Source organism: Apodemus sylvaticus, chromosome 10 (assembly GCF_947179515.1).
Source record: "Apodemus sylvaticus chromosome 10, mApoSyl1.1, whole genome shotgun sequence".
NCBI classification, from domain to species: domain Eukaryota; kingdom Metazoa; phylum Chordata; class Mammalia; order Rodentia; family Muridae; genus Apodemus; species Apodemus sylvaticus.
Genome location: NC_067481.1, coordinates 105,896,164 through 105,922,766, shown reverse-complemented (window position 1 = coordinate 105,922,766; position 26,603 = coordinate 105,896,164). Strand labels below are relative to the sequence as shown.

Genomic DNA, 26,603 nt, shown 5'->3' with positions numbered 1-26,603 from the left:
TTCATAAGCAGATACAAATGAGATTTAAGTCTCTAGAGGTGTAAAGGTGATGTTGTCATCTAAGTATGGACAAAGCACCACAGGACTTCTATGAAGGAGTAGGTCAAATGTCTGTGAAGCATATTGTCTTCTCTAGTGACAGTCCTTGACCACACTAGTGACCACCCTGAACTGGCATTTTTGTTTGCAACTGGACTCAATTGAGTTCTTAAAACAGACATCTACTCTAGTAACCACCAGAAACTAGTAGGTGGCCTCCCACTAAGGCTGTGACCTTAGTTCTCAAAGGCCTAAGAGAGTAGAGACCAATTCTGTAATTTTGATTCAATGTTAATTTTCCCTGCAGCCCATAAGAATCTCCTTTGGTTTAGAGCCTCTAGGAAATTTACTTCTCCAATATTTCTTTTATTTACAGTAAGCATACTGGTCCTTTTCTAATGGAGGCCTCTCAATGTTCATCACTTTTTACATTACAGCCTTGACATGGTCAGTTGAAGGGTCAGGTCTAGCTGATGAGTGTGGCCATCATGTTATTGGCCTGTCAGTGAGTGGCTTAGTTGGTCGAAGCACTTTAAAATTCTGGGCATCTATTCTCGTCTTCACATGTATCAATTATTAAAGACCTTTTGGGCGACTTCTAGGAGCCATAAAATACTCATGCCTGCAAAGCACTTGAGTCTTGGAACTTTTTTCTAATGTCCGGAGCATATTCAAGTTCTGAACCAGCTAGGTTCTGACCCTGTCTTAACAACTGTGACTCCAAAACAAAAATAAAACCATACTGTGAGGGGCTAGGAAAAACTGAAATCATTTTCAAGAATTTTACAATAGAAAGACTTGCCACACAAGGGTTAAGACCTTGCTGGGCTGTTATGAAGTTTGAGATCACCAGGAAAGGACCACAGACTCAATCCAGATTATTAGATAAATTTATTAAAACTGCTAGCTGGTTGTCAGTCTCAAAGTCAAATCAAAGGAATACCACCTAGGAGGGGCTGAGGAAAAGATTTTTAAAGGTAAAACTGACAATTACTTAATTTTTCTGTGGAATTTGCAGCTATATGAGAAACTCCCTCCTTATGCATACTGCTATAAGCAAGTTACAAAAGCCTGAGCCAGCAGCTAATCATTTCACCAGTTGCACCATTTTGGGGAGGGAGACAGGCTTTCAAGAATTTAAGTCAGAGGCAAAGCCTACTAAAATTGGTACAAAATGGAGTTTCCTTAGCATCACATTCCCTGCTGGCTCTTGATCTCATGAATTCAATCACTGAGTCGAGCTGAAGTACAGATTGTTACCCAGCCTGCAAGGCTCTTGTTTTAGCAGAGCTGGTTCTACTTTTAATGTACATCAGTCACCAATTTAAAATGTGGGAGCGCATTGGGATACCAAGAAAAAGTAAAAGACTGGGCCCAGCTGTGGTTGCTATAAGGGTGGTAAGCCATGGGGACCAAGAAAAAAAGAGACTGGTTCCAAGCAGATTCGCCTCAGCTCACTCCTTTGCCCTTACAGCTTAAGTTTTTCTGAGTCATATCTAATGTTTCCCATTAACTCTTGAGTTATTGGCATTTAAACATTTTTCACCCGAGGCAGCACAACAAATGTCCTTCCTTCACAATTAAAATCTAGTCCTCAATGGTTTTGTAAAACCATTTCTGCTAGGGAAACTACTTGTTTTTCAAGTTGCTGGATAGAGTCCTTTAGGTGCTGTATGTCTTGTTCTACTTTATTACTAAGCACTTTAAAATTCTGGTCTTGAATAACTAGAGCTAACACTCCCAAGGCACCCATAGCAGTGATTCTTGCTTTCAGGAGGAGGGTTTAACTATATAGCTGAGATTGCTATTCTCTTTTTTCTAACAAACCCTGCTGGGCCTCACAATGGGAATTATCCTTCATATGTAGGCAAAAGTTTTCTACCTTTCTCTCCAGTATACATGTCTACTTGAGAGAGGATATATAGGCTATAATAGAGAGATTTCTTTCCTTGGGCCAAAATTCAAAGTATGCAGATGTTACATACCCAGCAAGCTCAAACACACAGGTCTACCATGTCCTTCATAGGCATTAGAGATATGCTCAGACCAGTTGATGTACAAACGGGTATGCAGGTTTTGCTATAATGGGAAGCTGGATAATTACAAATTGAAGAGATTAACCTTTTCCTTAGAAATCTCCCAGGGTGAGTCTAGTTTCTTTGTTCTACCATTTAAATTTTCTGGTTGGGATAATAGAGAGATTGACCCCTATCTCTACATAAAAGAGAGGCCTGGGACCTTGACAAAGCCAATAATCTTCTTCAAGGGCTGGGGTGTGTGTGATTTATCCAATTATGTAATAACTTCAAGTCTTGAGCTCAGGGGAATCACTAGGGAACAAAACTTTAAGTGAGTTCTAGAGAAGGGTTGAAGGTATCTATTCCTGTCGCCCCTTGACCATGACTGTGGAGAGATTCACTACCATGGGTGAAATGGCCTGAGGGGTGAGGAGAGAGAAAGGATACAGCCTGATCCCTGGTTGAGGCAACCAGCTCCTTTGCAGACCTACAGGATTGGCTCTGTAGTGTGGAACGTATTTCTGTATAGTGAATTCTACACCAGGACTGTTTCCATAATTCTTAAATTTAAGTACAAATCCCCAGGTCCGGCCTGTAAGCCAGTATTTGGCACTCAATTCATTCCAAGACACAATCTTTAAAGTAAAGGGATTACAGGTCCCAGGTTTGCAATCCCGGGAAGGATATACCCGTTGAATGGAGATGTATGGGTCTTTATGTCCGCCCTGGTCAGACTCAGTCTCGCAGCCTGGGGTAGAGCAATGATAATCTTTTTCCCATCTGTGACAGTGTGTAGGCCCATCAGCTGGGCATGCATAAAATGGCGAAGACCAGAGGGATATTTCCTGCATTTTGGTCCCACACCCTGGGTGAACTGGACTATAAATTCCCCATTCAGCCATAAGTTCATTGTCATCAAAAAAATCGCACAGGTCAAATTTAAACACAGGTTGGGAATTGATACTCTGGAAAACACCTATTGGTTTCCTATCTGAGGTTCGATACAGCTCCCAATCCCAGGCTTCAACATTTTCAACTTGCTGGGAGTGACCTATCAAGATTCCCAAAATTAGTGCCAGTCTGAGTTCAAGGTGTATATGAGCCACACCTTTAGAGGGCATTGGGGACATTGCATTACCCTCCATCTGTCACCTATCTGGCTGGTTGTGTCTGCCTTTAGGTGGAGGTGGTAGATCCAAGCTGCGGTCCCTGCTACCTTGATGGCCCTTGGTGTTGTCAGGATCACAGGATATGGTCCCTTCCAGGAAGGTTCCAGAGTCTTGTTAGGTAAGCGGCAAGTCTCCGAGTTGAGACCTGTGTGCTGTTCAGCCGAGGGTAGCACAGGTGGTGGGCGTAACAGATGACTCTGGATTCTCTAGCTGTCTGCTGCTGTGCCTGTAACGACTTGAAGGAATGATTAGACATTTCAATAATCTGTGGCCTTCCCTTGACTAGAATGAGTGAATGTGGTTAGCCAAACATTTCAAATGGTATCAACTTGTCCTGGTAAGGGGAGCACCTGATCCTAAAAAGAATGACAATTTTGCCACTTTTGGCCCAGAATTTAATTAATGTTTAACAATCTGTTAGTTCTCTCTACCTGCTCTGAACTCTGCAACCTAAGGTACAGTGTAATCTCGAACATGTTCCTAAAGTTTTAGCTAAGCAAGGAGACATTTTGGCCATGAAGGCCAGATCTGTTTGACCCCCAAAAAGGAAGAGATATCAAACTGGGTAATGATCTCTATTACTAACTTCTTAGGAATGAAATTAGTTTTTTCTGACTTGGTGAGAAAGGCTTCTACCCATCCTGAAAAACTATCTATAAACACTAGCAGATACTGGTAAGTGCCAAACCTTGTTGGAGCAGCTTCAGAAAAGGTCAGTTCCCAGTGTTTACCAGGTTAAGCCCTCTTTTGCAAACACCCATAGGTGCTGGTTTTTCTCCTCTGAGATCCACCTGGGTGCAGACATCACAGTGTTCAGCCCTTTCATCAGGCAATGTAGAAAGTACTTGTCGCTAACTAACCTTTAATTGGGTCAATCAGAGGTATGTACTAGATGAATTAGTGAGAAGAGATGGTCCCAGGGCTCCTGGCAGGATGGGGCATCCTTCTGGAAGAACTTACCAGTCCTCTGTCTTAGTGGGCCCTTGTTGTCTGGTCCAATTTTCTTGCTCTATAGTATACATAGGATATTCTAGCAGGTTTGGCTCAGGAAGGAGGGCGAGAGTTGAGAGAGGATCTGATATTTGTAGTGGTCCCACTGGCTCTGTGGCCACTTTTGTCGAGGATCAACACACCTATTGCTTCATGCTCCAGGTGATTTCCCATTCAGGTATACTGGACAATGACAGTAGCATGCTTTCCCAGCAGCCAGACAGCAATTAGAAGAGCTGAGAGCAGAAATTGGATCCTGGGGGCATCTAAGGAGAGAGCTTAACGATGGGTGAGGCGTATGATTGACACCCAGTCCTGAGAGGCTTCCTGAAGGAAGTAGTGAGTAGTACTGACAACCAACTCCTGCCCTGTGGTCAGTTCATTAGTTTCCTGTAGCAATAATGTTGTGGCATCAATGGCCTGGATGCAAGATGGCCATCCTGCTGCAACCAGGTCTAGATATTTACACAAATAGGGCACAGGCCTTCTCCATGGTTCCAAAGTTTGAATCAATACACCTTTCACCACTCAATTACATTTATCCAGAAACAAGTAGAAAGATTTAGCAGCATCAGATAGCCTGAGCACAGAAGCTACATCAGAGATTCCTTAAGCCTTAGGAAAGCCTCCTTTTCCTTGCTTCCAGCTCAAGGGGCTATTTCCTTTTAAGCTCTGGTGCAATGGTTTTGCTATTTCTGCAAAGTTAGTAGTGTCCATAGTCCACACTGAGGAATTATCTCACCTATCTTTTATCCTGTGGCTCAGGAATACTCAAGATAGCTTGGATTCTGCTGGAGGACAGGGTCCAGATGCCTCTCTTCAAGCAGTGTCTCATGTAAGTTACCTTATTGGAACACAACTGGGACTTTTTTCACAGACTTTAAGCAGCTCAGCTGCTAAAACATTTCAAGCAATTCCTTGTTAACCTGTTGGCACTGTTTTACAATTCAATATGTGGAGATCATCCACATACTGCAAGAGTGATGGTCAGGTATCCTTGTGGGTATTTAAGCAGGTCCTCACTAAGAACCGCATTAAACAGAATGGGGGAGTTCTTAAACCTCTATGGTAGTTGAGTCCAGTTCAGCTGGCCATTGACCCTTGACTTGGGATCTGTCAATTCAAAAGCAAATAGAAGTTGGCTCACAGGCACCAGAGAGAAAAAAGGCAGTTCTTCAGGTCTAAGACAGTGGATACAGCAGTTTCTCCTGGAGCCAATAGGCTGAGAAAAGTGTAAGTCAGGCAAATAGTTTCTACTCTTTTACTTACTTCTCTGAAACCTGGCTAAACAACAGGAGGCAGTGGAGAGTTCCAATATGAACAAGGGACCAAAACTCCTGCATCTCTAAAGTAGTTTATGTATTTTCTAATGCCAGCTTTGGTTTCTTTCGAGACTGGGTATTGTTTAACCCTTACAGGCAAAGCTGAATTCAAGAGTTGAGTAATAACTGATAGCCACAGTGAGGCCATTCTGGGATTACTGGTCTTTATGCCTATTGTAGACAACTTTAACAATTCAGTTAGGAGTGGGTAGCCAACTCCTAGTTTTTCAGTATGCATTTCTGTCATTTTATAGTCTTCTAATAAGGGGAAATTTACCAGAATTGATGAGTATGGACTCACTGGGTCTGGAATGGCTTTAACATGGTGATAGCGGGACCAAGTTCTCTTAATTCTCTACTCATTAGGGGATACAAACAATTTGGTATAACAAGAAAAGAATGAGTCACAGTACCTTGTCCAGGGCTAAGATCTGTTGCTCCAGAAGTAAATGCCAGTTTCTATGGCCCCGTGGACTGTGGTTCTCTCCTTAGTGATGGGTCCCTGGCATTGGGTCAGCCCTGAACAGGCTATATCTATATTTACTAGGAACCAGAGAGTTTTGCCCTCCTCTATTTTCCTGTGACCATGGGCTCCAAGTGCCTAACTGGTATGGTGCCCTAGCCCTATCAATCTGATGCAGTAAGATTTAAGATTAGTTCTTTTTCCTTGTCCATGTATTTTTAGGCATTTGATTTTCCAGTGTCCTTTTTGTCTTAAAATAGGTACACTGGTCTTTCTGCACCATGGCTCAGAGCTGATTTGGTTGCCTGAGGTACTTTGAGCTTCCCCCAGGTCCTTCTCTGAATGTGGTTATCATTATCCTGGCCAGCCTTATGTCTTTCTTCTCATCTGGATGTCCATTGTTAAAAGGTCTTCTGCACTATCTCTAATGACTTGACCTATTAATTTCTTTAAACCCTTCAAACTTCTGTAACTTGAAAACTATGGCCGCCTGAATAATGGAACCAATGTTAACAGACCACTAGTTTTCTGTGGCATCTGTATCAATGCAAATAAATTCCCAAAGCCTCTTGGAGATGCTCCAGGAACCCAGATTCCTGCTTTTCCCAAATTATCTCAGATACTTTTGAAAGATTAAATGGTGTTTGGGCCGCTGCCCTCATTCTGGTCAGCAGTGCCTGGTGACAGGCATCACGAGCCCCTCTACCCTGATCAGTGCTGGGATTCCAGTTTGATAAGGGTGAGGGCCATCTTCATTCAGCTCTCTTCTTCATCTAACCCCGTGGCCCCTGGGCCTATCACAACCTTCCTGCCTCAGTCATGATCTAGTCTCTTTCCTCAGTAGGAAAAAGGGTACCTAAAGCTGCTTACAATCAGCCCAGGTGGGTTGATAGATAATGAAAACATTTTCCAATAGACTAAGGACCTGAGGTTTCTCAGAGAAGGGAGGATTTTAGGTTTTTCAGTTATATAGATCACTGCTTGAAAGGGACATAAAAGTCTGGGCCTCTGCCCTCTTCCTGCCCCTTCCTCCAGCAGGAGTTGGGGCCCACTAGGGGGTGCCTCTGTGAGAGGGAAAATAGTTAGGGTCTGGCTCTGCTAGAGTGGAGCACAATCCCATTCACTGAGTATACATAGGTGAGAGCCAGTCAGATGGAGGTAAGGACAAATCAGGATAAACTCTTGGGATTGCAGGTGCAGATTCCCCTTCAGACATAGTCAGGCCCTGGCCTAGCTGAAAATGTGGGAATATCCTCCTCCTCCTCCACAGGTACTAGACCAGAGTCTATAGCATTTCACTAATGTTTTTACTCACTCCGCCATGGCCTCTGCCATCAGCTCCTGCTTCCTGGTCCCTGCCCTGTTTACGTTCCTGTCCTGACAGTGATATGGAAGCATAGGCAAAATAAACTCTCTCTTCCTAAGCTCCTTTGATCATGGTGTTTCATAACAGCAATAATAATCTTAAGTAAAAGACACTTTGTTCACTGTATTTTGTCCAAAGTTGTAAACTACAAAGGGGAAGTGCAAATTCAGCCTTACTGATTTAAAGATGAGGTCACTACCTTGAAAGGTTCATTTTGAGCATAGTAGTGAATGCTTTTACTCCTAGTATTCAGGAGGTAGAGCCAGGAACATCTCTGTGAGTTCAAGTCTAACCTTGCCTACATAGTGAGTTCTAGGATAGTCAAGGCTAAAAAAAGAGACCTTGTCTAAAAAGAAAGAAAGAAAAAAAAGGAAGGAAGGAAGGAAGGAAGGAAGGAAGGAAGGAAGGAAGGAAGGAAGAAAGAAAGAAAAAGAGAAAGAAAGAAAGAAAGAAAGAAAGAAAGAAAGAAAGAAAGAAAGAGAAAGAAAGAAAGAAAGAGAAAGAAAGAAAGAAAGAGAAAGAAAGAAAGAAAGAAAGAAAGAAAGAAAGAAAGAAAGAAAGAAAGAAAGAAAGAAAGAAAGAAGCTAAGAAAGAAAGAAAAAACAAGCAAGCTAGCTAGCTTTTTTTTTCTGGGTGAAATGCTTATAAATAATTCAATAAATGCTACATTAAGGACTCAGTAAGTACAATGATTGCTGTATTTGTATTCTCAGTACTTATGTAAAAAGCCAGCTATGATACTGCATGTCTTTAAGTCCAGAGCTAGGAGACTGAGACAGGTGGATGGCAAGGCCTTACTGGCTAGTCAGTCTAGAAGAAACAGCAAGTGTTCAGTTAGGGACTCTGTCTGAGAAAATAAGATGAAGAAACAATTGAGGAAGACATGTGTCTTTAATTTTTACTGCTGTGACAAAACACTGACCAAAATACATGGATTTATTTCATTTTCAGGTTATATTCCAACACTGAGGTAAATCGGTATAAGACCTCAAGGCAGGAACTTGAAGGGAGGACCTGAAGCTGAGATCATGGAAGAACACCACTTCCTCTTACCAGCACCACAAGGTGCTACAAGGTTCTACAAGGAGCACTTGTTCCTCTTACCTTCTAATATGACTTAGGCCCACTTGCCCCAGGGTAGCATCACCAAGAGTAGGCTGAGTCTATCCACATCATGAATCCAAAAAATGTCCTATAGACTTCCCTACAAGCCAATTCTACTGATGGAGGTATTTCCTCAACAGAGATTTACTCCTCCTAGATGACTCTAGCTTGCATCAAGTTGAAAACTATGAAGCTGTCTTTGTCAACGTTCTATTTCCGTTAAGAGATACCATAACCAGTACAACTCTTATAAAGAAAAACATTTAATTGGGGCTTGCTTACAGTTTCAGGGGGTTATTAGTCCACCATCATGGCAGGAAGTAGGGTGGCATTCAAGCAGATATGGTGCTGGAGAAGTAACACATCCAGATCCCAAAACCACAGGCAGCAGAAGAAAGAGACCCTGGTCTGGCTTGAGCTTTTGAAACCTCAAAGCTCACCTTCAGTGACACACTTCCTCCAACAAGGCCACACCTCCCAATTATTTCTAACAGTGCTGCTCCAGCTGCTCCACCAATTAAAATGTGTTCCAAATTCGAGGAGATTTTTGAGGAGGTTGACCCGAGACATTGTGCTAGTCAGTGTGGTAGTTTGGATGAGAATGGCCATTCTTATGCTAGGTTTGTGCTCTCCACCCACATTTTCTTTTCTTTTCCTTAGCTTTCTTCTCTTCTAATCCACAAGTCATGAGTTCTTAATGGCTCTGCTTTGGCTCTATACTTCTCATGTTTCCACAGCTGTAACCATCCCTAGGAAGATGTTGTTTAAGCTTTCTTCTCTTCTCAGAGACATCTTTCTCCGCATCCCAGAATTACTTAGATATAGCGCTGGAACTTTAAAAAGTGAAAGAGTGAAAAAGAATATTTTTTAAATTATTTAATTGCATTTTCTTGTGTGTGTGCATTCATGTGGGCACACCTGTACCATGACTCATGGGCCAGAGCTCACATGTGGAAATCAGAAGACAACTTGCAGGACTCTGATTTCTCTTTTCATGATGTGGAATCTTTGAATCAAACTCAGGTTACAGGTGTGATGGCAGGTATCTGTACCTGCTGAGTCATCCCTCCAAAGAATTCATTCCAATAGCTTCCAAATCTGTTCCTTTTTCTTCATCTTTAAATCCTATTAATAATTAGTATTGCCCATTTGTCCAGTAATTCATGCTCAGGAATTTGTGGATTATCTAGGATTCCATCTATCTCAAGGTTTTGTTTTGAGATAGTTTCATGTAGCTTAGACTGGCCTGAAACATGCCAGGTGGCTAAGGCTTACTTTGAAATTCCTAAATCTATTCTAAGTACTGGTGTTAGGGATGTGAGCCACCAAACCCACACTGAAAACTATAATTCATCAAACTGAGGGATGAAGAGAAAACACTTAAAAATATTTCTATTTGACTTAGAAGTACTCAATACTGAGAAAGGAAATACAAGGGAAGCAAGTTGAGGGGATCATACGAGTTCATGTTAAAACTCAGTGAATGTGAGGTACAAAAATTCAAATAATAACTACACAGTTGAATATGTGAGTGGGAGGACTATAAATTTCTATCAAATTCCTATTGATAGAGAACAAATCACCCCACTTTGGTAACTAAAATTAACAAAGGTTTATTTGGTTTTTATGAGAAAGCTAGGAGCAGTATAGCTGAATGATTCTGACTTGGAATCTCTCATTTGTCTGCAAAGAAGACTTTACTTCTGTCTTCACGCATGCATGACTAGCTGGTTGCCAAAGTAGCCTCACAGCTTACCATCTGCTTCCCTCTCTCTAGGGCCACCTTACAATGAGTAAATGAGAAGGAGTTATAAAGACAAAACTTACATGCATGATAGTAATCAGAAGTCTAATTTCAGAAATGACACTGAGATAAGAGTATTGCTCGATAGGCCAGAATGGCTTAGAATTCACTGCAATTCTTCTGTTAAAGGTCCCTCTGGACTTGGATTACCAGTACCATGCCATGCTTGGCATCCTAGACCATTTCCAATATGTTATTAGGAAGAACCAAGTCACTAAATCAGCCCACGTTGAAAGAGGTGTTTATGTTGAAGCTCCATTACTTGAAAGTAATCATATCAAAGAGTTCTAGATCTTTCACTTGCAATACCACAACCAGATCAACTTCACTAAAGTGTAATCCATCACTTTTCCTTTGCTACTAGCACTTTTTATTCCTTTCACGTGTAACTGCAGTCTCTTCAATTTGCAAGAAGAGACTTTCTTTGGTTCTAGTCACTGTTTCCAAATGCCTGAAGGATCTATCATCTGAATTCATGTAATTTCCTTGGCCCAAAAGTCTGGTGCTTGGGGCTGGAGAGATGGTGTCAAGACTACTGCCTGCTCTCTCAGAAGACTACAGTTTGATTCTCAGCATTCGAATGGTGGTTTCCAACCATCTGTAATTCCAGTTCTAGGAGGATCTAACACTGTCTTCTGGCCCCCCACCAGCACTGCCCACATGTAGTGCACAGATATACATGCAAGTAAAATATCCATACACATAAAATAGAATAAATCTCTTAAACCAACAGCAACAACAACAAAGCCCTAATACAGCACTTGGGAGACAAGAGGCAGGCAGATTTCTGTGAGTGTAAGGCCAGCCTGGCCTACAAAGAAATATCCAGGACAGCCAGGGTTGTTACACAGAGAAATCAAAAAAGTCAGGTTCTCAAACTTGAATACAAGCAAGAGAACACTTAAGACCACCAATGCTCTTTGCAGTGTGTTAGGAAGCATGTATACCTCAAGCCCAATGTAGCAACTCATTGCACTATGCTAAAAGTCCATCTTATACTAGGTTCTAAAATAGACAAGTAGAAGTAGGTGCCAATGACTTTTCTAAAAATGTATTATACAAGTTAAATTAAGACAAAGTCCTCATCAGACACTAGCAGAGCATGATTCTTTCACATAAGGAGCACTTTTGGAAAACAATTGACAATGAAGAGAGCATTTTATTCCCACACAGCTAGCTGAGGGGAGCCTGTCACTCAACTAAAAGTTCCTAAATAAATTATGTAACTGCCAATACAAGATGGGGGAGGGGACTCACTCACTCTTGTAAATCTAGCATCTGAGATGTAGGGAAGGTGACTCACTCAGGTAATCTTGGGATATATAGGAAGATCTTGACTTAAGTGGGGGCATATTGGTGGATGCTTTTAATCCTAGCACTCTGAAACCTGAAGCTGGAGGATGAGTTCGAGGTCAGACTGGTCTACATAGAGAGTTCCAGAATAGCCAGAACTCCCATAATAGAGACCCTGTATCAGTAATAGAGACCCTGTCTCGAACCAAATGAAAATAAAAACTGGTGGTACTATTCAGAGCTCCCTGTACTGACTGAGAACAACCTCAAATACACGGTATTAGGCACAGTGGGTATGCTTGGCAACTACTCTTAAAACGTTCTAGCGTGCCGGGCGGTGGTGATGCATACCTGGAATCCCAACACTTGGGAGGCAGAGGCAAGAGGATTTCTATGTTCGAGGCCAGCGTGAGGTCATCAGAGTGAGTTCCAGGACAGTCAGGGCTATACAGAGAAACCCTGTCTCGAAAAACAAAAAAAAAACACACAAACACACACACACGCACAAAAAAGAAAGAATGAAAGAAAGAAAAGAAAGGAAAAAACGGTCGAGCGTATTCTCCTACGCATTCATTATCCCTTCATACTCACTCAAGGTCTCACCTGGACCGAAGCTCCTGAGAGACCGATTCATCTTTTCGTTTCTCGCGCAGCATCACGCGCCTAGTGTTGGCAGTTCTTCTTTATTTCATGGGAATACCACCAATTTGGGGCAACCGACGCCTGAATCCAAAACGGAGTAGAGGAGCCACGGCTTCCCGCTCTTCACACGACAGCACGGGATTGAAGAGAGGGCTTTAGACTCTCCTTAGGGCGCTCGCTCGGTGTCCTCCGGAGAGGAGCGACACGGTTTGCTAGGCCTGGAGCCTTAGAAGGAGCCGGACACAAGGAAGGCGACGCTACTAGCACACTTGGCACACTCTATGTCCTCAATACCAACTACTCAAGAGGGCGGGCCCATCCAATTCTACGCCTTACCGGAAATGACGTAACGAGTCCCTCCCCCCCGACCGTCTTACCGCCTGCCTTCCGGTTCCGGGCATTAGGGCTGCGCATGCACTCTGACTTTAGAGATTCGCACGAGGCGACATGGAGGGCTCAGCGATCGACTCTCCCCATGCCTCGGTCGCTAAGGCGACCACCACTGAGGGGCAAGTGGCTTCGACCGCTCTTTTACAGCTGGACAGAGAGCAGGCGAGTGGCTTTTGGGAACGATTCGGAAGCAGGGTGGTTAGGACCAGCGTTAAGCGCAGGGTGTGGGGCGCGAGGCCTGGAAACCAAGTGCGCCCGCGACTGCCTGGGCTCTCCGGAGCTCGAGGCTGGCCTCTGAAAACGCACCCCAGCGGGCTCGCTTTTCTCACACTTATATATGACCTATTTGCCTCCTGTTGAAAGTGGGCTTCTGCGCTCCGTTCTGCAGCATTACAGGTCATATGTACATGCATAAAGTGTTCTTAGCCGTGCCGAGCACATGACGCTCAATAAATGCTCCCAGCAGTATGCACTTTTCTTGGCCGTTTCCTTTCTCGTAGAGGGCAGGAGAATTTTAAGATGAAATTTGTCCAATAAAAAGTAGCACCAGGTTTAGTGTTCCACGCCTTTAACCCCAGCACTCGGGAGAAAGGCAGGCAAATCTTTTGAATTCGATGCCTGTATATTCCAGGACAGCCAGAGCTATACAGGAAAACATTCTCTTTTGTTTTGTTTTGTTTTTTGTTTTTTTGAGACAGGATTTCCCTGTGTAGCCCTGGCTGTCCTGGAACTCACTCTGTAGACCAGGCTGGCCTTGAACTCAGAAATCCGCCTGCCTCTGCCTCCCAAGTGCTGTGATTAAAGGCGTGTGCCACCACCGCCCAGGAAAACATTCTCTTGAAACGCTCCCGCCCCCAAAGGAGCAAAGGAAACAAATATGTCTTTTTGGAGTAATTATCATAGATTGAGAAAATTAATTTGTACTCTGTCTCTGCAGATTAGAAAGGCCGTGGAAGTTCTGTTTAATCAGTCAAAGTCCAAAAAAAACAACAATGAATTGCTGTTGAATGTGCGCGAAAATGTATTTCTAATGGTGATATTATGGAAAATTCCAGAGAAAGAACTTCGGGTCAAAGTGTAAGTTCTTATTTCTCTATTGAAAATTGGTTGGTTGGTTTTAATTTTTAAAACTCATTGAGTCTGAGTGTAAGAATGTGGGCCACGTGTGTCCAGTGCTTGGAGAATCCATAAGAGGATGTCAGATCACCTGGACTGCAGAGATAAGAGGTTGTGAGAAGCTCAGTGTGAGTACTGGTGACAGAAATCAGATCTCCTGGGAAAAAAGCAAATGCTCTTAACTGATGAATGTGTGCAATCCTGTATTTGGTCTCTCTAGCCCAATACTTTCTTTTTTAGAGCTAGAAGTGGCAGAGGCAGGCAGATAAGAGATCAACGAGTTCAAAGCCAGCCTTGTCTTCAGAGCTAGTTCTAAGACAGAGCATTTATTTCTGTCTGACACGGGGAAGTCAGTATCATGGCTCCCTACCCTGTTGGTCCTGGAGCTTGCGCTCTGGTTGTTAGGCGTGGTGTCCAGCATGTTTCCACCCACTGATTCACTGGCCTGCCTGTATGTACTGTATGTTCTTAGCTCTCCTGGGTCATGTATTGTGTATAATTGTAAGCATGTATTGTCAATAATCCACATACTTTCTGGAATAACACTTTGCTCCTTGTTTGTCACGTATTTGCAGATCTTTGCCTCATAGCATTCTCACAGAATCCTCAGATGTATGTCTGTTCACGAAAGATGAATATGATTCACCTGAACAGACAGAAGGCTTCTATAAAAAGCTTTTGAAAAAACATGGAGTTAACACTATCTCTCAGGTAGGAGGTGTGCTGATTCGTTGAAGTTCTTTCAAAGACTTAATAGAAAAGAAGTATGATGCACTGCTGATCTTTTTAAGTCTATTTTCTCTGTAATTTTAATTTATTCTTTTATGGCTATGAATGTGTGTTCCTAACATGTGTATGTACCATGTAGATGCAGGTGTCTTCCAGGGCAAGAAAAGGTTTTGCTGTCCCCTGGAGCTAGGGTTACAGGTAGTTGTGAGCTGCTTGATCGGTGTGGGAAATAAAACCCAGGTCCTGCCGGGCGGTGGTGGCGCACGCCTGTAATCCCAGCACTTGGGAGGCAGAGGCAGGCGGATCTCTGAGTTCGAGGCCAGCCTGGTCTACAGAGAGAGTTCCAGGACAGCCAGGGCTATGCAGAGAAACCCTGTCTCGAAAAAAAAAACCCAGGTCCTTCAAAAAATCATCAAGTGCTCTTAACTACCAAGCCATCTCTCCAGCCCATTTTTCTCTTTTTAATGTAATTGTCAGTATAATGTAATTGTTGACTGTATTATTTGCTTTTACTAAAGGTGCTATTTTGATTGGTGTCTGAAAAGCTAAATGCATGTCAGATTTTTATATCTTATTTGTAATTGTCTTGAGCACAATGGCTAAGGGAGAATGGGGTTCCCGGCAGCTGGAGTTGTAGAAGGTTGTTTCCATGGGTTGTCTAAGAGTCGTCAGAGCTCTGAAGCATTGAACCATCTTTAGTTCCATTGCAGATTGTTTAAAAACCTAACTTTTTGTGTATTTGTAGAGCATCATGTGTCTGGCTCTGGCTTGTGATTTTTTTGTGTATCTTTGTAGTCTGTTTCTTTATATTTCTCCTAGTGGTCAAAATTTAATCCAAAACCTTACACATGCTAGAACAATACTCTACCCCAAACTTGTAATGTAGACCAGGCTGGCCTCCAACTCAGAACTTCCTTCAAGCTGGAATTAAAGCCTCAGTGCCAGGTGCTGCTACACCCCCTCCCCAACACCCTTCCTTTTTTTAAAAAGGGGAGGATTTTCTCTCTCTCTCTCTCTCTCTCTCTCTCTCTCTCTCTCTCACACACACACACACACACACACACACACACACACACACACCATGTAGATCAGAAGAGAGTCTTGGGTTCCCTGGACCCAAGAGGAGGTGCACATGGCCACGAGCTGCTGTGTGGGTGCTGGAATCAAACCCCGGACCTCTGTAAGAGTAGCCAATGCTTTTAACCAATAAGCTGTCTCTGCAGCTCATTTTATTCTGTTTGAGATAGCATCTTGCTCAGTTGCCTGGGCTACCCTCAAAGTTAGTATTCTCCAACCGGAGATAACCAAGAACAAGTTACGTCATCTCCTTCAGTGCCTGGCTGACATAGTGGGTTTTTATCCAGGTTCCTTGATCATTCGTCTCAGGGTCTCCCAGCATTGTCAAGGCCTCTAGCATATTTCAGCTGCTTAGGAATTCATTAATCCAAAGGGACATGGCTCTAGGACCAGCCTGAGTAGGACTGTTTTAGACGCTTAATATTTTATGGTTTTGGTCTTGTTTTGTATTCTAGATTATCCCTTTTAAAACTTTAAAAACAGAATATAAAGCCTACGAAGCCAAGCTCCGCCTCCTGGGCAGCTTTGATGTCTTCATTACTGACGAGAGAATTCGACGGCATTTGCCCACACACATAGGAAGACATTTCTATCAGAGGAAGAAGTGAGTTCATTTGCAGTGACTGGACTTGAATGATATGGGGTTTTCTGTGTCTCTGATGTTCTGATGCCTGTGTGTTTTTATAGAGTTCCAGTATCTGTGAACCTTCTGGCAAAGAATCTGTTCAAAGAGATTGACCGATGTGTCACAGGGACCGTCTTAAACATCTCTAAGCGTGGTTCTTGCAGGTAACAAGGAACATTTGTGATATTTCTTTAAACTTCACATGCCAAGATTTTTTTATCTCTTTTTTTTTTTTGTCTCATAAAGGATCATATTAATAAAACTAGGACCTTCTATCCTTCTATTAAAACCTAAAGAGTTTTAAGTCTTCTGGGGAACAAAAAGCTTCAGAAGTAACTTTAATCCCCTGTGAATGAATTCATGGTCTTTGTTGTCTGATTTTCCTGGAGAGGGGTGAACAAATGTGTTCACCCTATGTAGGGCAGGAGCCATAGATCAAGGGAGTGATTGTGCAGGTTGGCCTTGATGAGCCGTGAGTCTACTGTGCCAACCTAGAATGGCACATGTGCTGTTACAGAGACGTGTCTGACCTGACACAAGCAGCTGTGTTACGAAGGGTGTCTTCCAGCATGGGGTTGTCATGGGAACTGTCCCACTGGAGTTCTGTGCAGTTGCTGGCACGTCCGTGGCAAGTGTCTGGCGCTTGGATGGGGAGGGAGGAGCCTTTTCAGTTCTGTGTCTCTTCAGCCCTGCTGTCCTCCCTTATTGAGGAATGTTTCAGCTGAGAGGAAGTAGCTGTGTGTTGATTCCTTCAGTTCATCCTCACCCAGGATCCTGAACTAGGTAGAGCCTCATATCTAAGCTAAGGGAAAAACCTTTGGAGTCAGCCAGATGGTTCAGGATTAAGGTGCCTATCCACTGAGCATGACAACCTGTATTTGGTTCCCAGAACCATCACTTAGTAGAAGGAGAGAACCAATACTTGCAAATTGTCCTGTGACACACAAAACACACATTAGATAAATAAAAAGGAGACTGGAGAAATGGCTCATCTATTCTTCAGAGAATCCAAGTACGATTTCCAACACCCATGGTAGATGGGCTCGCAACAGCCTGTAATTCTCCCTCTAGGGATTGAATGTCTCTGGGCCTAAAGTGCACCCACAGGATTTGGGATTTAGCTCAGTAGTAGAGTGCTTAAGACCCTGGGTTTGGCCCTTAGCTCTGGAGGAAAAAAAGACCAAAGGGCACCCACATGTTCACATACGCAGACACACATGTCAATAATTTTAAATAAACCAGGCATAGTAGCACATCCCTCTAATCTGAGCGCTGAGAAGGCAGAGACTGATACATCTCTACATCAGAAGCAAACTTTGTCTACATAGAGAGTTCCAGCCTAGCTGAGGCTATATTGAGACCCTCACTCAAAATAAATCATGAAAATAACGGTTCTTGTTTTGACCTAGGGTCTCACTATAATTCTGGCTGGCCTGGAACTCACAGACATCCTGACGTCTACCCTGGATGTTGGTGCTGAAAGTTTATGTGCCATTACAGCCAGCTTTAAAAACAAAGGATAATAATTGCTTTCTCACCTTAAGTGGTCAAGATGGGGTCAGTGTGTGGGGTCCGGGCTTAGCATCACAAGCATTATAAATAGGTTACCACTGTGTGCTGCCTGCAAGGTGGAACCCCTTGATTGGCTTCAGTTAAATACGAGGAGTTGTCATTGGGCCTGGCCTCCTCCCCTTCCTCAGTTATAGGCTGGTGTCAAAGAAGGTTAGAGTTACACGATACAATGGCTCACATTATCCAACCACAAGAGCCTGAGCTAAGAGGTCCTCTGGTTTGAGGGTAGCCTGTGCTGCATGGTGAGTTCTAATTATCTTTATTTCTGTTCACTTTGCCTAGCATAATGGTTTCCTGTCTTGTCTCTTCTTTTCTTCACCTGGGCAAACAGCTTTACACACGTGCACATAGAGAGTAAACAGCCAGTCAGTGTCAGACTAAAGAAAAAAAAGCAGTTGACACTCCATAAAATGCTACCGCAGTGAGCCTCTGCTGAGGGGTAGGCAGATCCAGTGTTACAGGAGCCCTGCTGGGCATCCCATTCACTTCCTGCACCCTGTTCCATAGTGCAGAGATGCTTTGTTCTTTGCTAAAATTATCCATGAGAGACAAGAACTTTACTTCAGAAGGACTCAGCTGGATAAGACATGCCAACTATGAGGTGTCAGTGGCTTTGTTGGGGTGATTTCTGCCCAGAACAGTTTTGGGGTCAACGTGGGTTTTCCTGTTTTGTTCTAACTACCATTGTGAATTTATTTGAGTGTAGGTGTCAGAAGGCAGTTTCTAGGGTCCGTTCCCTCTGTGCATGGAAGTCACTGGGATTGAACTCCATGGCTTTAGCTCAGGTTGTCAGGCTTGTGTGGGAAGTGTCTTTACCCAAAGAGCCATCTCATGTTCCAACCTGTGGGTGTGCGTTTCAGCATGGTGGTGTTTTACTTCAGGGAGTGCAGTTTTAAAATACAAAAGTTAAAGATTAAAATCTTTATTGCTTTATTAAATTCTAGTACGGTCCGTATTGGTCACACTGGAATGAAGACTCAGCACATCGTTGACAACATCATGACTGTCTCAGAAATGCTATCAAAAAAGTTACCAGAGGTGCAGTATGACAAGGCATGAGTCTGATTTCCATTCTAAAAAAGCTGAGTGTGTAAATGACATCATTTCTTTGTTTCAGAAATGGCAGAGTGTGAAACTCTTGTTCCTGAAAACTGAGAAGTCAGTTTCCCTTCCCATCTTTTCTTCATTTGTCACATCTCAGGATGAAAACATGGTTTCCTTCCGCAGTGTGAAGAAACAAGTTAGTATATAAAAGTTATAATATTGGGTGGGGCTTAATAACGCATAGCCAAGAGGGAGGGATCACAGCAATTTCAGAGCTAACTCAAGCTATAAGACCCTGTTTCAAATAAATTAATACTAAAGCTGAGGGTATAGATAGCTTACTGGTAAGGCACGTGCTTCGTGTATGGTTGGGTCTTAAGGGGGATGTTCAGGCTTATTCTATGTGCCTTGGTGTTTGGACTGCATGTATGTTTATGAGTGTCAGATCTTCTGGAATTGGAGTTGTGAGCTGCCATCTTGACACTGGGAATTCAACCTGGGTTCTCTGATAAAGCAGATAGCTTAACCTCTGAGCCTTTCCAGCCCCAACAAGACTCATCTTAATTTTGTGTGCTAGACAACATTGAATGTCTTCCCCTGGTGCTGTCCATCTTCATTTTTGCAATAAAATCTTTCAGTGGAGGTCACTGGTTCGCTGGACTAGCTGCTAAGATCTCCAGGGATCCTGTATGCACTCAGCCACCTATAATTAAGATTGCAGATGCCGACCATTGTGCCCATCTTTCTATGTGGCTGGCATGTTTGCATGTAAACCCTTGGCACATTGAATCCTCTTCCCAGCCTCCAACTTAGCCTATAGGCTTCGTACTGCTGGTGCTATTTTCAAATCAGAATGATGAATGGTGAAGCTGAGATTTATAACTGATTGGAGTAGTGTTATTTTGAATTCTCTTTGGCCATGTTAATCATTTCTACTGAATTTTTCATTTCTGTGTTCTGTTTCATGTCTTTATTTCCAGGAGTTGTATATTGTCTTATTCAGTGTTCTGTTGCTGTGACAACAGCAACTCTTAAAGCATTTATTTGGGGCTTACTCACAGTTTCAGAGGTGAAGTTATTGGCAGGGAGCATGCAGCATCAGGCAGACATGGTGGTGGAGTGTAGCTGAAAGTTCCACGTCCAGAAATGCAAGCGGCAGGCATGCTTCCTCCAGCAAGGCCACAAGTCCTAATGTTTTCAAATAGTGCCACTCCCTAGTGACCAAGTATCCAAATGAGAGAGCCTATACGGTCAGTCTTAGTCTTCACACATTATGTTCGGGGACCCGCCTGCCTCTGCCTCCATCTCCTGAATGGTGGGATTAAACGTGTGTATCACCATCCCCAGGCTGGAATTTTTATTGGTCCTTTATTTTTCTGTTTTTTGGTTGTTTGTGTTTTAAATAGGGTCCTAGACTGTAGACTAGGCTGGCCTTGAACTCACCTTGCTGGGATTAAGGCATGTGCCACCATTCCTGAGTTTTCATCCAGCTATCTTTATAGTAAGTGCACAGTCAAACAGCAAATGTTTTGATGACAGCTTGTCTCTATCCAAAATCAGATAATATTGTGTCTTAGTGTATCAGGTTATCTCACACTGAAGAGGTTGAGAACCCAGTAGTTGCTGGGCACATTAACCTGTGTGCTTCAACACACCCAGCCTGGTGACTACTAACAACCCACAACCAACAATCACACCCCCTATCACTGCCCTAGCTTTTTGTGTTCTCTGAAAAGTTCACAGAATTCCAAAGGATACACAATCAAAGAAAATACCTGCAGCCAGCAAAGCCATGCCTCTGCTAGAGTGTGAATCACACCCTGGCCAGCTGCTGCAGTGTGAGGCAGCCACATCCAACCCCGGGTTGTTGTTTCTTTCAAGACAGGGTTTCTCAGCCTGCCTGTCCTGTGACTGTACAACAGGCTGACCTTGTACTCACAAGGATTTACCATTTTTTCCCTCCTTTGGGATTAAAGGCATGTGACACCACTTCCACCTTTCTTGTGTGTGTGTGTGTGTGTGTGTGTGTTTGTGTGTGTGTGTGTGTGTGTGTGTGTGTGTGTGTGTGTTTAAACTAAATTTCTCAAAAATGCCACTGCAACTGATAGCAGCAAAAAGGGAAGCCCATTAAGTGAAAGGCATTCTGGTAACCTTTCTTCCCTTCCACCATGCTCCTTTCTCTCTGGGCTGCTTCTCAGGATGTACTGACTCGATTTAGAGTGGGATTCCCTGTATTCATTAAAGGAATCAACCCCACTTCTTGGTCACTGCAGTTGACAGTCTATAAAGGTAGAGGAATGATGGACACTTTACCTATGAGGCAGGAACTGTGAAGGTGCTCTGAATGTACAACCGCCCTATTGCACTTTGAAAACTGGAGGTTCAAGCCTGCTAGGCTCTGTGGGTAAAAGTGCTTGCCATGCAAGCAGGGTGTCTGAGTGTGAGCCAGTTCTAGGGAGGTAGAGAAAGAAAGATCCCTGGTGCTCTCTGGTGTGTCAGCTCAGTATAGCCAATCATCAAGCCCAAGATCCTATAGGAGACTACTCTGTCTTCAAGTGGGTGGCCCCTGAAGAACGCCCTAAGCTGACCTGTGCTGCAGACACACATACGCAGTTAAACAAAGGGCAGGTGGGTTAGTGATGGTTGAAACCAAAATAGGCTTTGATGGCCATGGGCTCTGCTTCCTGCTTAGACTTATTCTGGAGTGTAGCCCCTAATGAGGAAAGCCCTCCATAGACTCTTGTATAAGCACAAGGGCTTACTTTCTCTCAGCCTTATGTTTCACCTCTCGGCTGCATGCACACGTTCATTCTCATGGTGGGTATTGAGTACAGGGCCATGGACACAGTAGACATGTGCTGTAACACGAAATTAAACCCACAATTCTCTCTTAGTTTAAGACAGTCTAAATTTTAAACTTCAATAACTAGCTCAAATTGGCCTTTGAGGTTGCCCTCCTCCTGCCTCAGCCTTCTGTGGAGTTAGGATTGCAGGTATGTACTAACATGCTGACAGTACTGGTTTCAGCTTTAAGCTATACTCTGTTTACATGTGTGTGTATCCAAGTCAAAATAGCCAGGTGTGGAGCATGTAATTGTAGTGTGTGGCAGGCAGGTAGGAGAGAGTTAAGTTCAGGCCATTCTGAGCTTCAGATTGAAACACCTCTCACAAACGGACTGGGGTGTGACTGTCTGGACGTGGAGCACTCTGTTTGCGTGGGTTGAGGATGTTTCAGGGAGCGTGTGACTACCCGGTTTCTATCTCTAAGCCTCTGCCATCTGTCTTCTGTGGGTGGCTCCTACTAAAAGTTGATCTGCTGTTCTGGTAGGAACTAAAGAAAAGGAAGTATGAAAACGCAAAGTTGAAGAAGGAAAGCAAAATGCTAAGGAAGAAGTCCAAAAAACCTGCATCTCTTTCCACTCAAGGTGGGTTAGTTAGCAGTGCTCCAGCGAAAGGCCCAGGAACCCAGAAGGAAACCAGCAAGGCAAGCACAAAGCGGGAGGTGACCGAGGAGTGTGAAGAAGCGATTCCACAGCTGGTGCCAATAGGAGAAACTCCAGATAAAGAAAATGTGAAGGTATTTTTATTGATACTAGTAGCTGTTGTGTTTCAGGCCATACTGCTAGGTGATGCCAGGTGGGGCCCACGCCTTTACTCCAGCACTTGGTTACCCAGAGGCAGGGGGATCTCTTAGTTTGAGTCCGGACTACATAGTGACTTCCAGGAAAGCCATGGCTACAAAAAGAAACACTGTCTCATGGGGGAAAAGAGTAAAAGTCAAAAATGCTAAGTGATAAAAGGTTCAGACTTAATTCCAGGAACCAGGAAGGCAGATGAAGATCGATAGTGATCTACTTACTTTAGCATCTTGAATAATCCGAAAGGCCTGTGCTACTTTACAGTTGGGCATCTTAGCATATCTCATGTGTAGGTGGTCATTGGAAAGGACACACAAAGAATCAGCCCGTGCGACTTCTCAGTGTTCTTGGGTGTCAGCACAATGCTGGCATACCTACTGGTATAATGTTTCTGATATTGAAGTAAGAGTATGCTCTAAAGACTGCACATGTGCCTGTAATCTGAGGCTGAGGCAGAACATTATCACTTTGAACCCAACCTGGAATACATGAGTTCCAGCCAGGTAAGACCCTGTCTCAAAAAGAAAGAAAATATGTCTGATGCTGGAAAGAGCCCCTCATTTTACCACACTGCAGTATACACAGGGCTGCAAGCACAGCAGTGGCTCCTTAGGTTTGATTGTTAGATATTGCTCTTTATTGTTCTAGACTTGGTTTTCTCTCTTTCTTTTTTAAGATGCAAGAAAATATCAGAGGGAAAAAATCTCCAAAATTGAAATCTCATCCAAATACACCTCAGGGTAAGAAAAGGAAGGCCTTACTGGCTACAGAGACTCCAGAAGCCTCAGATCCTGGGACCTCGGTAAAGAAGCAAAGAAAGGATGTGCGGGAATTCGGAAAGCTAGAGGCCAAGTCCTTCTCTATTCCCGGGAAATCTGGAAAGAAAGCTTCCAACACACCCAGAGACAAAAAACCCCAAGCAGCCCACTCAAACTAGAATTAGTGCATTGGCATGAAGAACATAAGAGGTGACCTTAGAGCTTTTCAAGACTAATTAGACAGGGTGTGGTAGCACAGGCTGGAATGCAGACATAGGCAGATGTGTGTGGGTTTGAGGCCAGCCTAGTTGTCTACAAAGGCAGTTGGGTCACCTGGGATACCAAGATTCACTATTTAAAGGCTAGATTTAAGTTCTGGGCTTGACCTGGGCATAAGTTCTGGGCATAACACTTGACCTGCATGTGTAAGATCCTGGCTTCAGTACCCAGAACTGTCAAACAAACCCACCCAACAAGAGTACTCTGCTGCTGATTCCATCACAGCCCTTCCCACAAGGACTCCTGGACTTAAATAGGTTTGAGACGTTTCCATGGGTGCTTCTGAGTTTAATATTACTGTTATAGAAACTAGGGGTTTGAGACACCAAGATATTTTTAAATTGTTTAGTGTATTTGCTGATGCTTCTGTATGTTTACTTTTTTTTTAATTAAACTATTACATCCCCTTCTGGGTAAATTCACTGTACTGTTGGTGTTTCTCATCTCACCTGACTAATTTTGAAGACCTATGCAGAAACAGCTTTCCAATTGGGCATATCAGCTAATTTCTGCAAACATTGGTGAGAGACTGAAACATAAAAATAAACTTGGGGCGGGGCACAGGCAGCTGGAGAGAGAACTCAGTGGTTAAGAGCACTGGCTGCACTTCCAAAGGTTCTGAGTTCAATTCCCAGCAACCACATGGTGACTTACAACCATCTATAAAGATCTTTTTAAGAAAATCAACTCCAGGGCAGGAGGGACAGTGCAGGTGGTCCTACTGTGTAGAGGACTCAGGTTCAATTCCCAGGACCATCATGATGGCTCTTAAGTTTAACTCCAGTTCCAGGGCTTTGAGGCCTGGCACCAGCACAGAAATGGAGCACAGATGTATATTTGTGCAGGCAAAATACCCAAACAAATCTTTAAAAAAAAAAAAAATGGAGCAGAGAGGTTTCTTGCTTTGTATGGCTTGTCTGCAAGGGTTTTGGTAATAATCACAACAAAGTGTATTAATGCAGTACCTCAGTGTAGTACACACATAGACATATATGTGTGAGTACACTGTAGCTGTCTTCGGACACACCAGAAGACGTCATCAGATTTACAGATGGTTGTGAGCCTTCATGTGGTTTCTGGGAACTGAACTTGGGACCTCTGGAAGAGCAGTCAGTGCTCTTAAGCACTCAGCCATCTCTCCAGCCTAAATTCTCTGGTCTTAATCTTAAGAGCTAAGCAGGGAGCCAGCATTGCTACATAGTGAAATGCTGTCAAAAAAAAACAAGGCTACACTGAAAAGGCTGCCTCTACCTCCCAAGTGCTTGTGAGCAGTTAAGGATTTGGCAGCACAGTGACTTTGACTGTAGTTTAAGCGTCTTGACTCCAATATAGATGCTTGTTCCTCTGGTCCTGGGTGAAACTGTGCAGCCTTCTCTGTTTAAATGACCAGAGAAATTTAGACTAAGTGGCGGTGTCGACCGTGGATTAAAGATGCTTCTGAATTAAACTGAAAAACAAAAAACCTAGGAAGTAGCCCATTTCATAAGAGTGCTGCCCATAACAGCATAAACTAGTGTCCCTTGCCTATGGTCTCCTCACATGGGAGGCGTGGACAGAAGGATCAAAGTTCAATGCCAGCTTGGGATATACAAAGCTTTAAAATACTTTCTAGGACTTGATGAGGCATAATGAAAGCTGCCTGGGTTCTCAGGAACCAGAGCCTAGGACCATAAATAAAGTTGTAGTTGGTCCTGGACCAGCAGGATACCTGAGCAAGTAGGCCGTGTTCCAAGAGTTAGGTCTCAGTTCTTGATGTCTGTCCTACAAGGTTTAAAATATTTCCCATTTGACATTAAAATTTCTAGTCAATTGATAAAACAACTAGAGAGCTAGGGAAGGAAGATAGTGGAGCTCAGTATTAAATTAATAAGCATACAGAACACTGTGACTTGAAATGGTGGTTAAGGGGCTGGAGAGATAGATGGCTTAGCGGTTAAGAGCACTGACTGCTCTTCCAAAGGTCCCAAGTTCAAATCCCAGCAACCACATGGTGGCTAACAATCATCTGTAATGAGATCAGATGCCCTCCTCTGGGGGGTCTGAAGATAGCTACAGTGTACTTACGTATAATAAATCTTAAAAAAAAAAAGAAAGAAATGGTGGTTAAACTGCCTTCTGTGATATCCTGTGCTCAAATAGTCTGGAAAATGCTGGGGTGGGGTGTGTGCGTGTGTTAAGCTGTAAAACACCCATGTTAGTAACATCCTGGGCCAGGAGTTGTGATGAGGAAGGAGGATCTCTTAAGTTCTAGCTCAGCCTAGTCTACATAGCAAGTTCCAGAGTTCCAGGGCTTCAAAGACCCTGTCTTTGTTTTTAATTTTATAAAAGCAAGCTGGGGGGTGGGGAAGACTAGAGATGGCTCAGTGGTTAGAAGCACTGATTGTTCTCCAATAGGTCCTGAGTTCAATTCCCACCAGGTACATGGTGGCTCACAGCCAACTGTAATAGGATGTTCTAGCGTGTGTGAAGACAGCAACAGTGTACATAAAACATTTGTTTTAAAGATTTATTTATTTTATATATATGCGTACACTATCACTGTCTTCAGACACATCAGATCTCATTACAGATGGTTGTGAGTCACCATGTGGTTGCTGGGACTTGAACTCAGGACCTCTGGAAGAGCAGTCAGTGCTCTTAACAGCTGAGCCATCTCTCTAGCCCTTTTTTACTTTTTAAAAAAATATTTATGAGCCGGGCAGTGGTGGCTCACGCCTGTAATCCCAGCACTCTGGGAGGCATAGGCAGGTGGATTTCTGAGTTTGAGGCCAGCCTGATCTACAGAGTGAGTTCCAGGACAGCCAGGGCTACACAGAAAAACCCTGTCTCGAAAAAACCAAATCCAAAAAACAAAAAAAAAAGGAACTTGTTCTTGTAGAGGACAAAGGTTCTATTCCCACCACCCACATGGCTGATCACAACTTTTCATAACTCCAATCTCAGGGGATATAATTCTCTCTTCCGAATACTGAGGGCATTCAACATGAAAGTAGCACACCAAAAAAACATACAAAAACAAAACACTCACAGAAATACATACAATGAAACACTCATGCACACAAAGTAAATAAAAAACCCTATCTCTTGATTTGTAGATGTTCTTTATATTTTAAAGACCTTAAAACTTTACATTTTATTCATTAAAAATACAACACTTGCAGTAAT

General features: G+C 43.3%; 1 protein-coding gene and 1 long non-coding RNA gene across 2 annotated transcripts; one reads left to right on the top strand and one right to left on the bottom strand.

Moving 5' to 3' along the window:
• Positions 1–913: 913 nt before the first annotated feature.
• On the bottom strand, positions 914–12,519 carry LOC127695281 (uncharacterized). Its single transcript, XR_007979932.1, has 2 exons — positions 12,172–12,519; positions 914–3,461 (listed from the first exon to the last, which is right to left on the bottom strand). It is a non-coding gene; the product is annotated as an uncharacterized LOC127695281 (long non-coding RNA).
• Positions 12,520–12,602: 83 nt separating this feature from the next.
• On the top strand, positions 12,603–23,860 carry Rsl1d1 (ribosomal L1 domain containing 1). Its single transcript, XM_052195464.1, has 9 exons — positions 12,603–12,762; positions 13,538–13,677; positions 14,292–14,427; positions 15,978–16,126; positions 16,210–16,311; positions 18,664–18,757; positions 18,837–18,959; positions 22,092–22,340; positions 23,078–23,860. The coding sequence occupies exons 1-9, from the start codon at positions 12,658–12,660 to the stop codon at positions 23,336–23,338; spliced, it is 1,359 nt and encodes a 452-aa protein (XP_052051424.1). The 5' UTR covers positions 12,603–12,657; the 3' UTR covers positions 23,339–23,860.
• Positions 23,861–26,603: the final 2,743 nt, after the last annotated feature.

Excerpts from the sequence above, each read along its gene's own strand:
- Rsl1d1 (XM_052195464.1), top strand. The coding sequence starts at position 12,658 with ATGGAGGGCTCAGCGATCGACTCTCCCCATGCCTCGGTCGCTAAGGCG. Across the intron at positions 13,678-14,291 it reads AAAGAACTTCGGGTCAAAGT|ATCTTTGCCTCATAGCATTC; the intron begins GTAAGTTCTTAT and ends ACGTATTTGCAG. Across the intron at positions 14,428-15,977 it reads GAGTTAACACTATCTCTCAG|ATTATCCCTTTTAAAACTTT; the intron begins GTAGGAGGTGTG and ends TTTGTATTCTAG.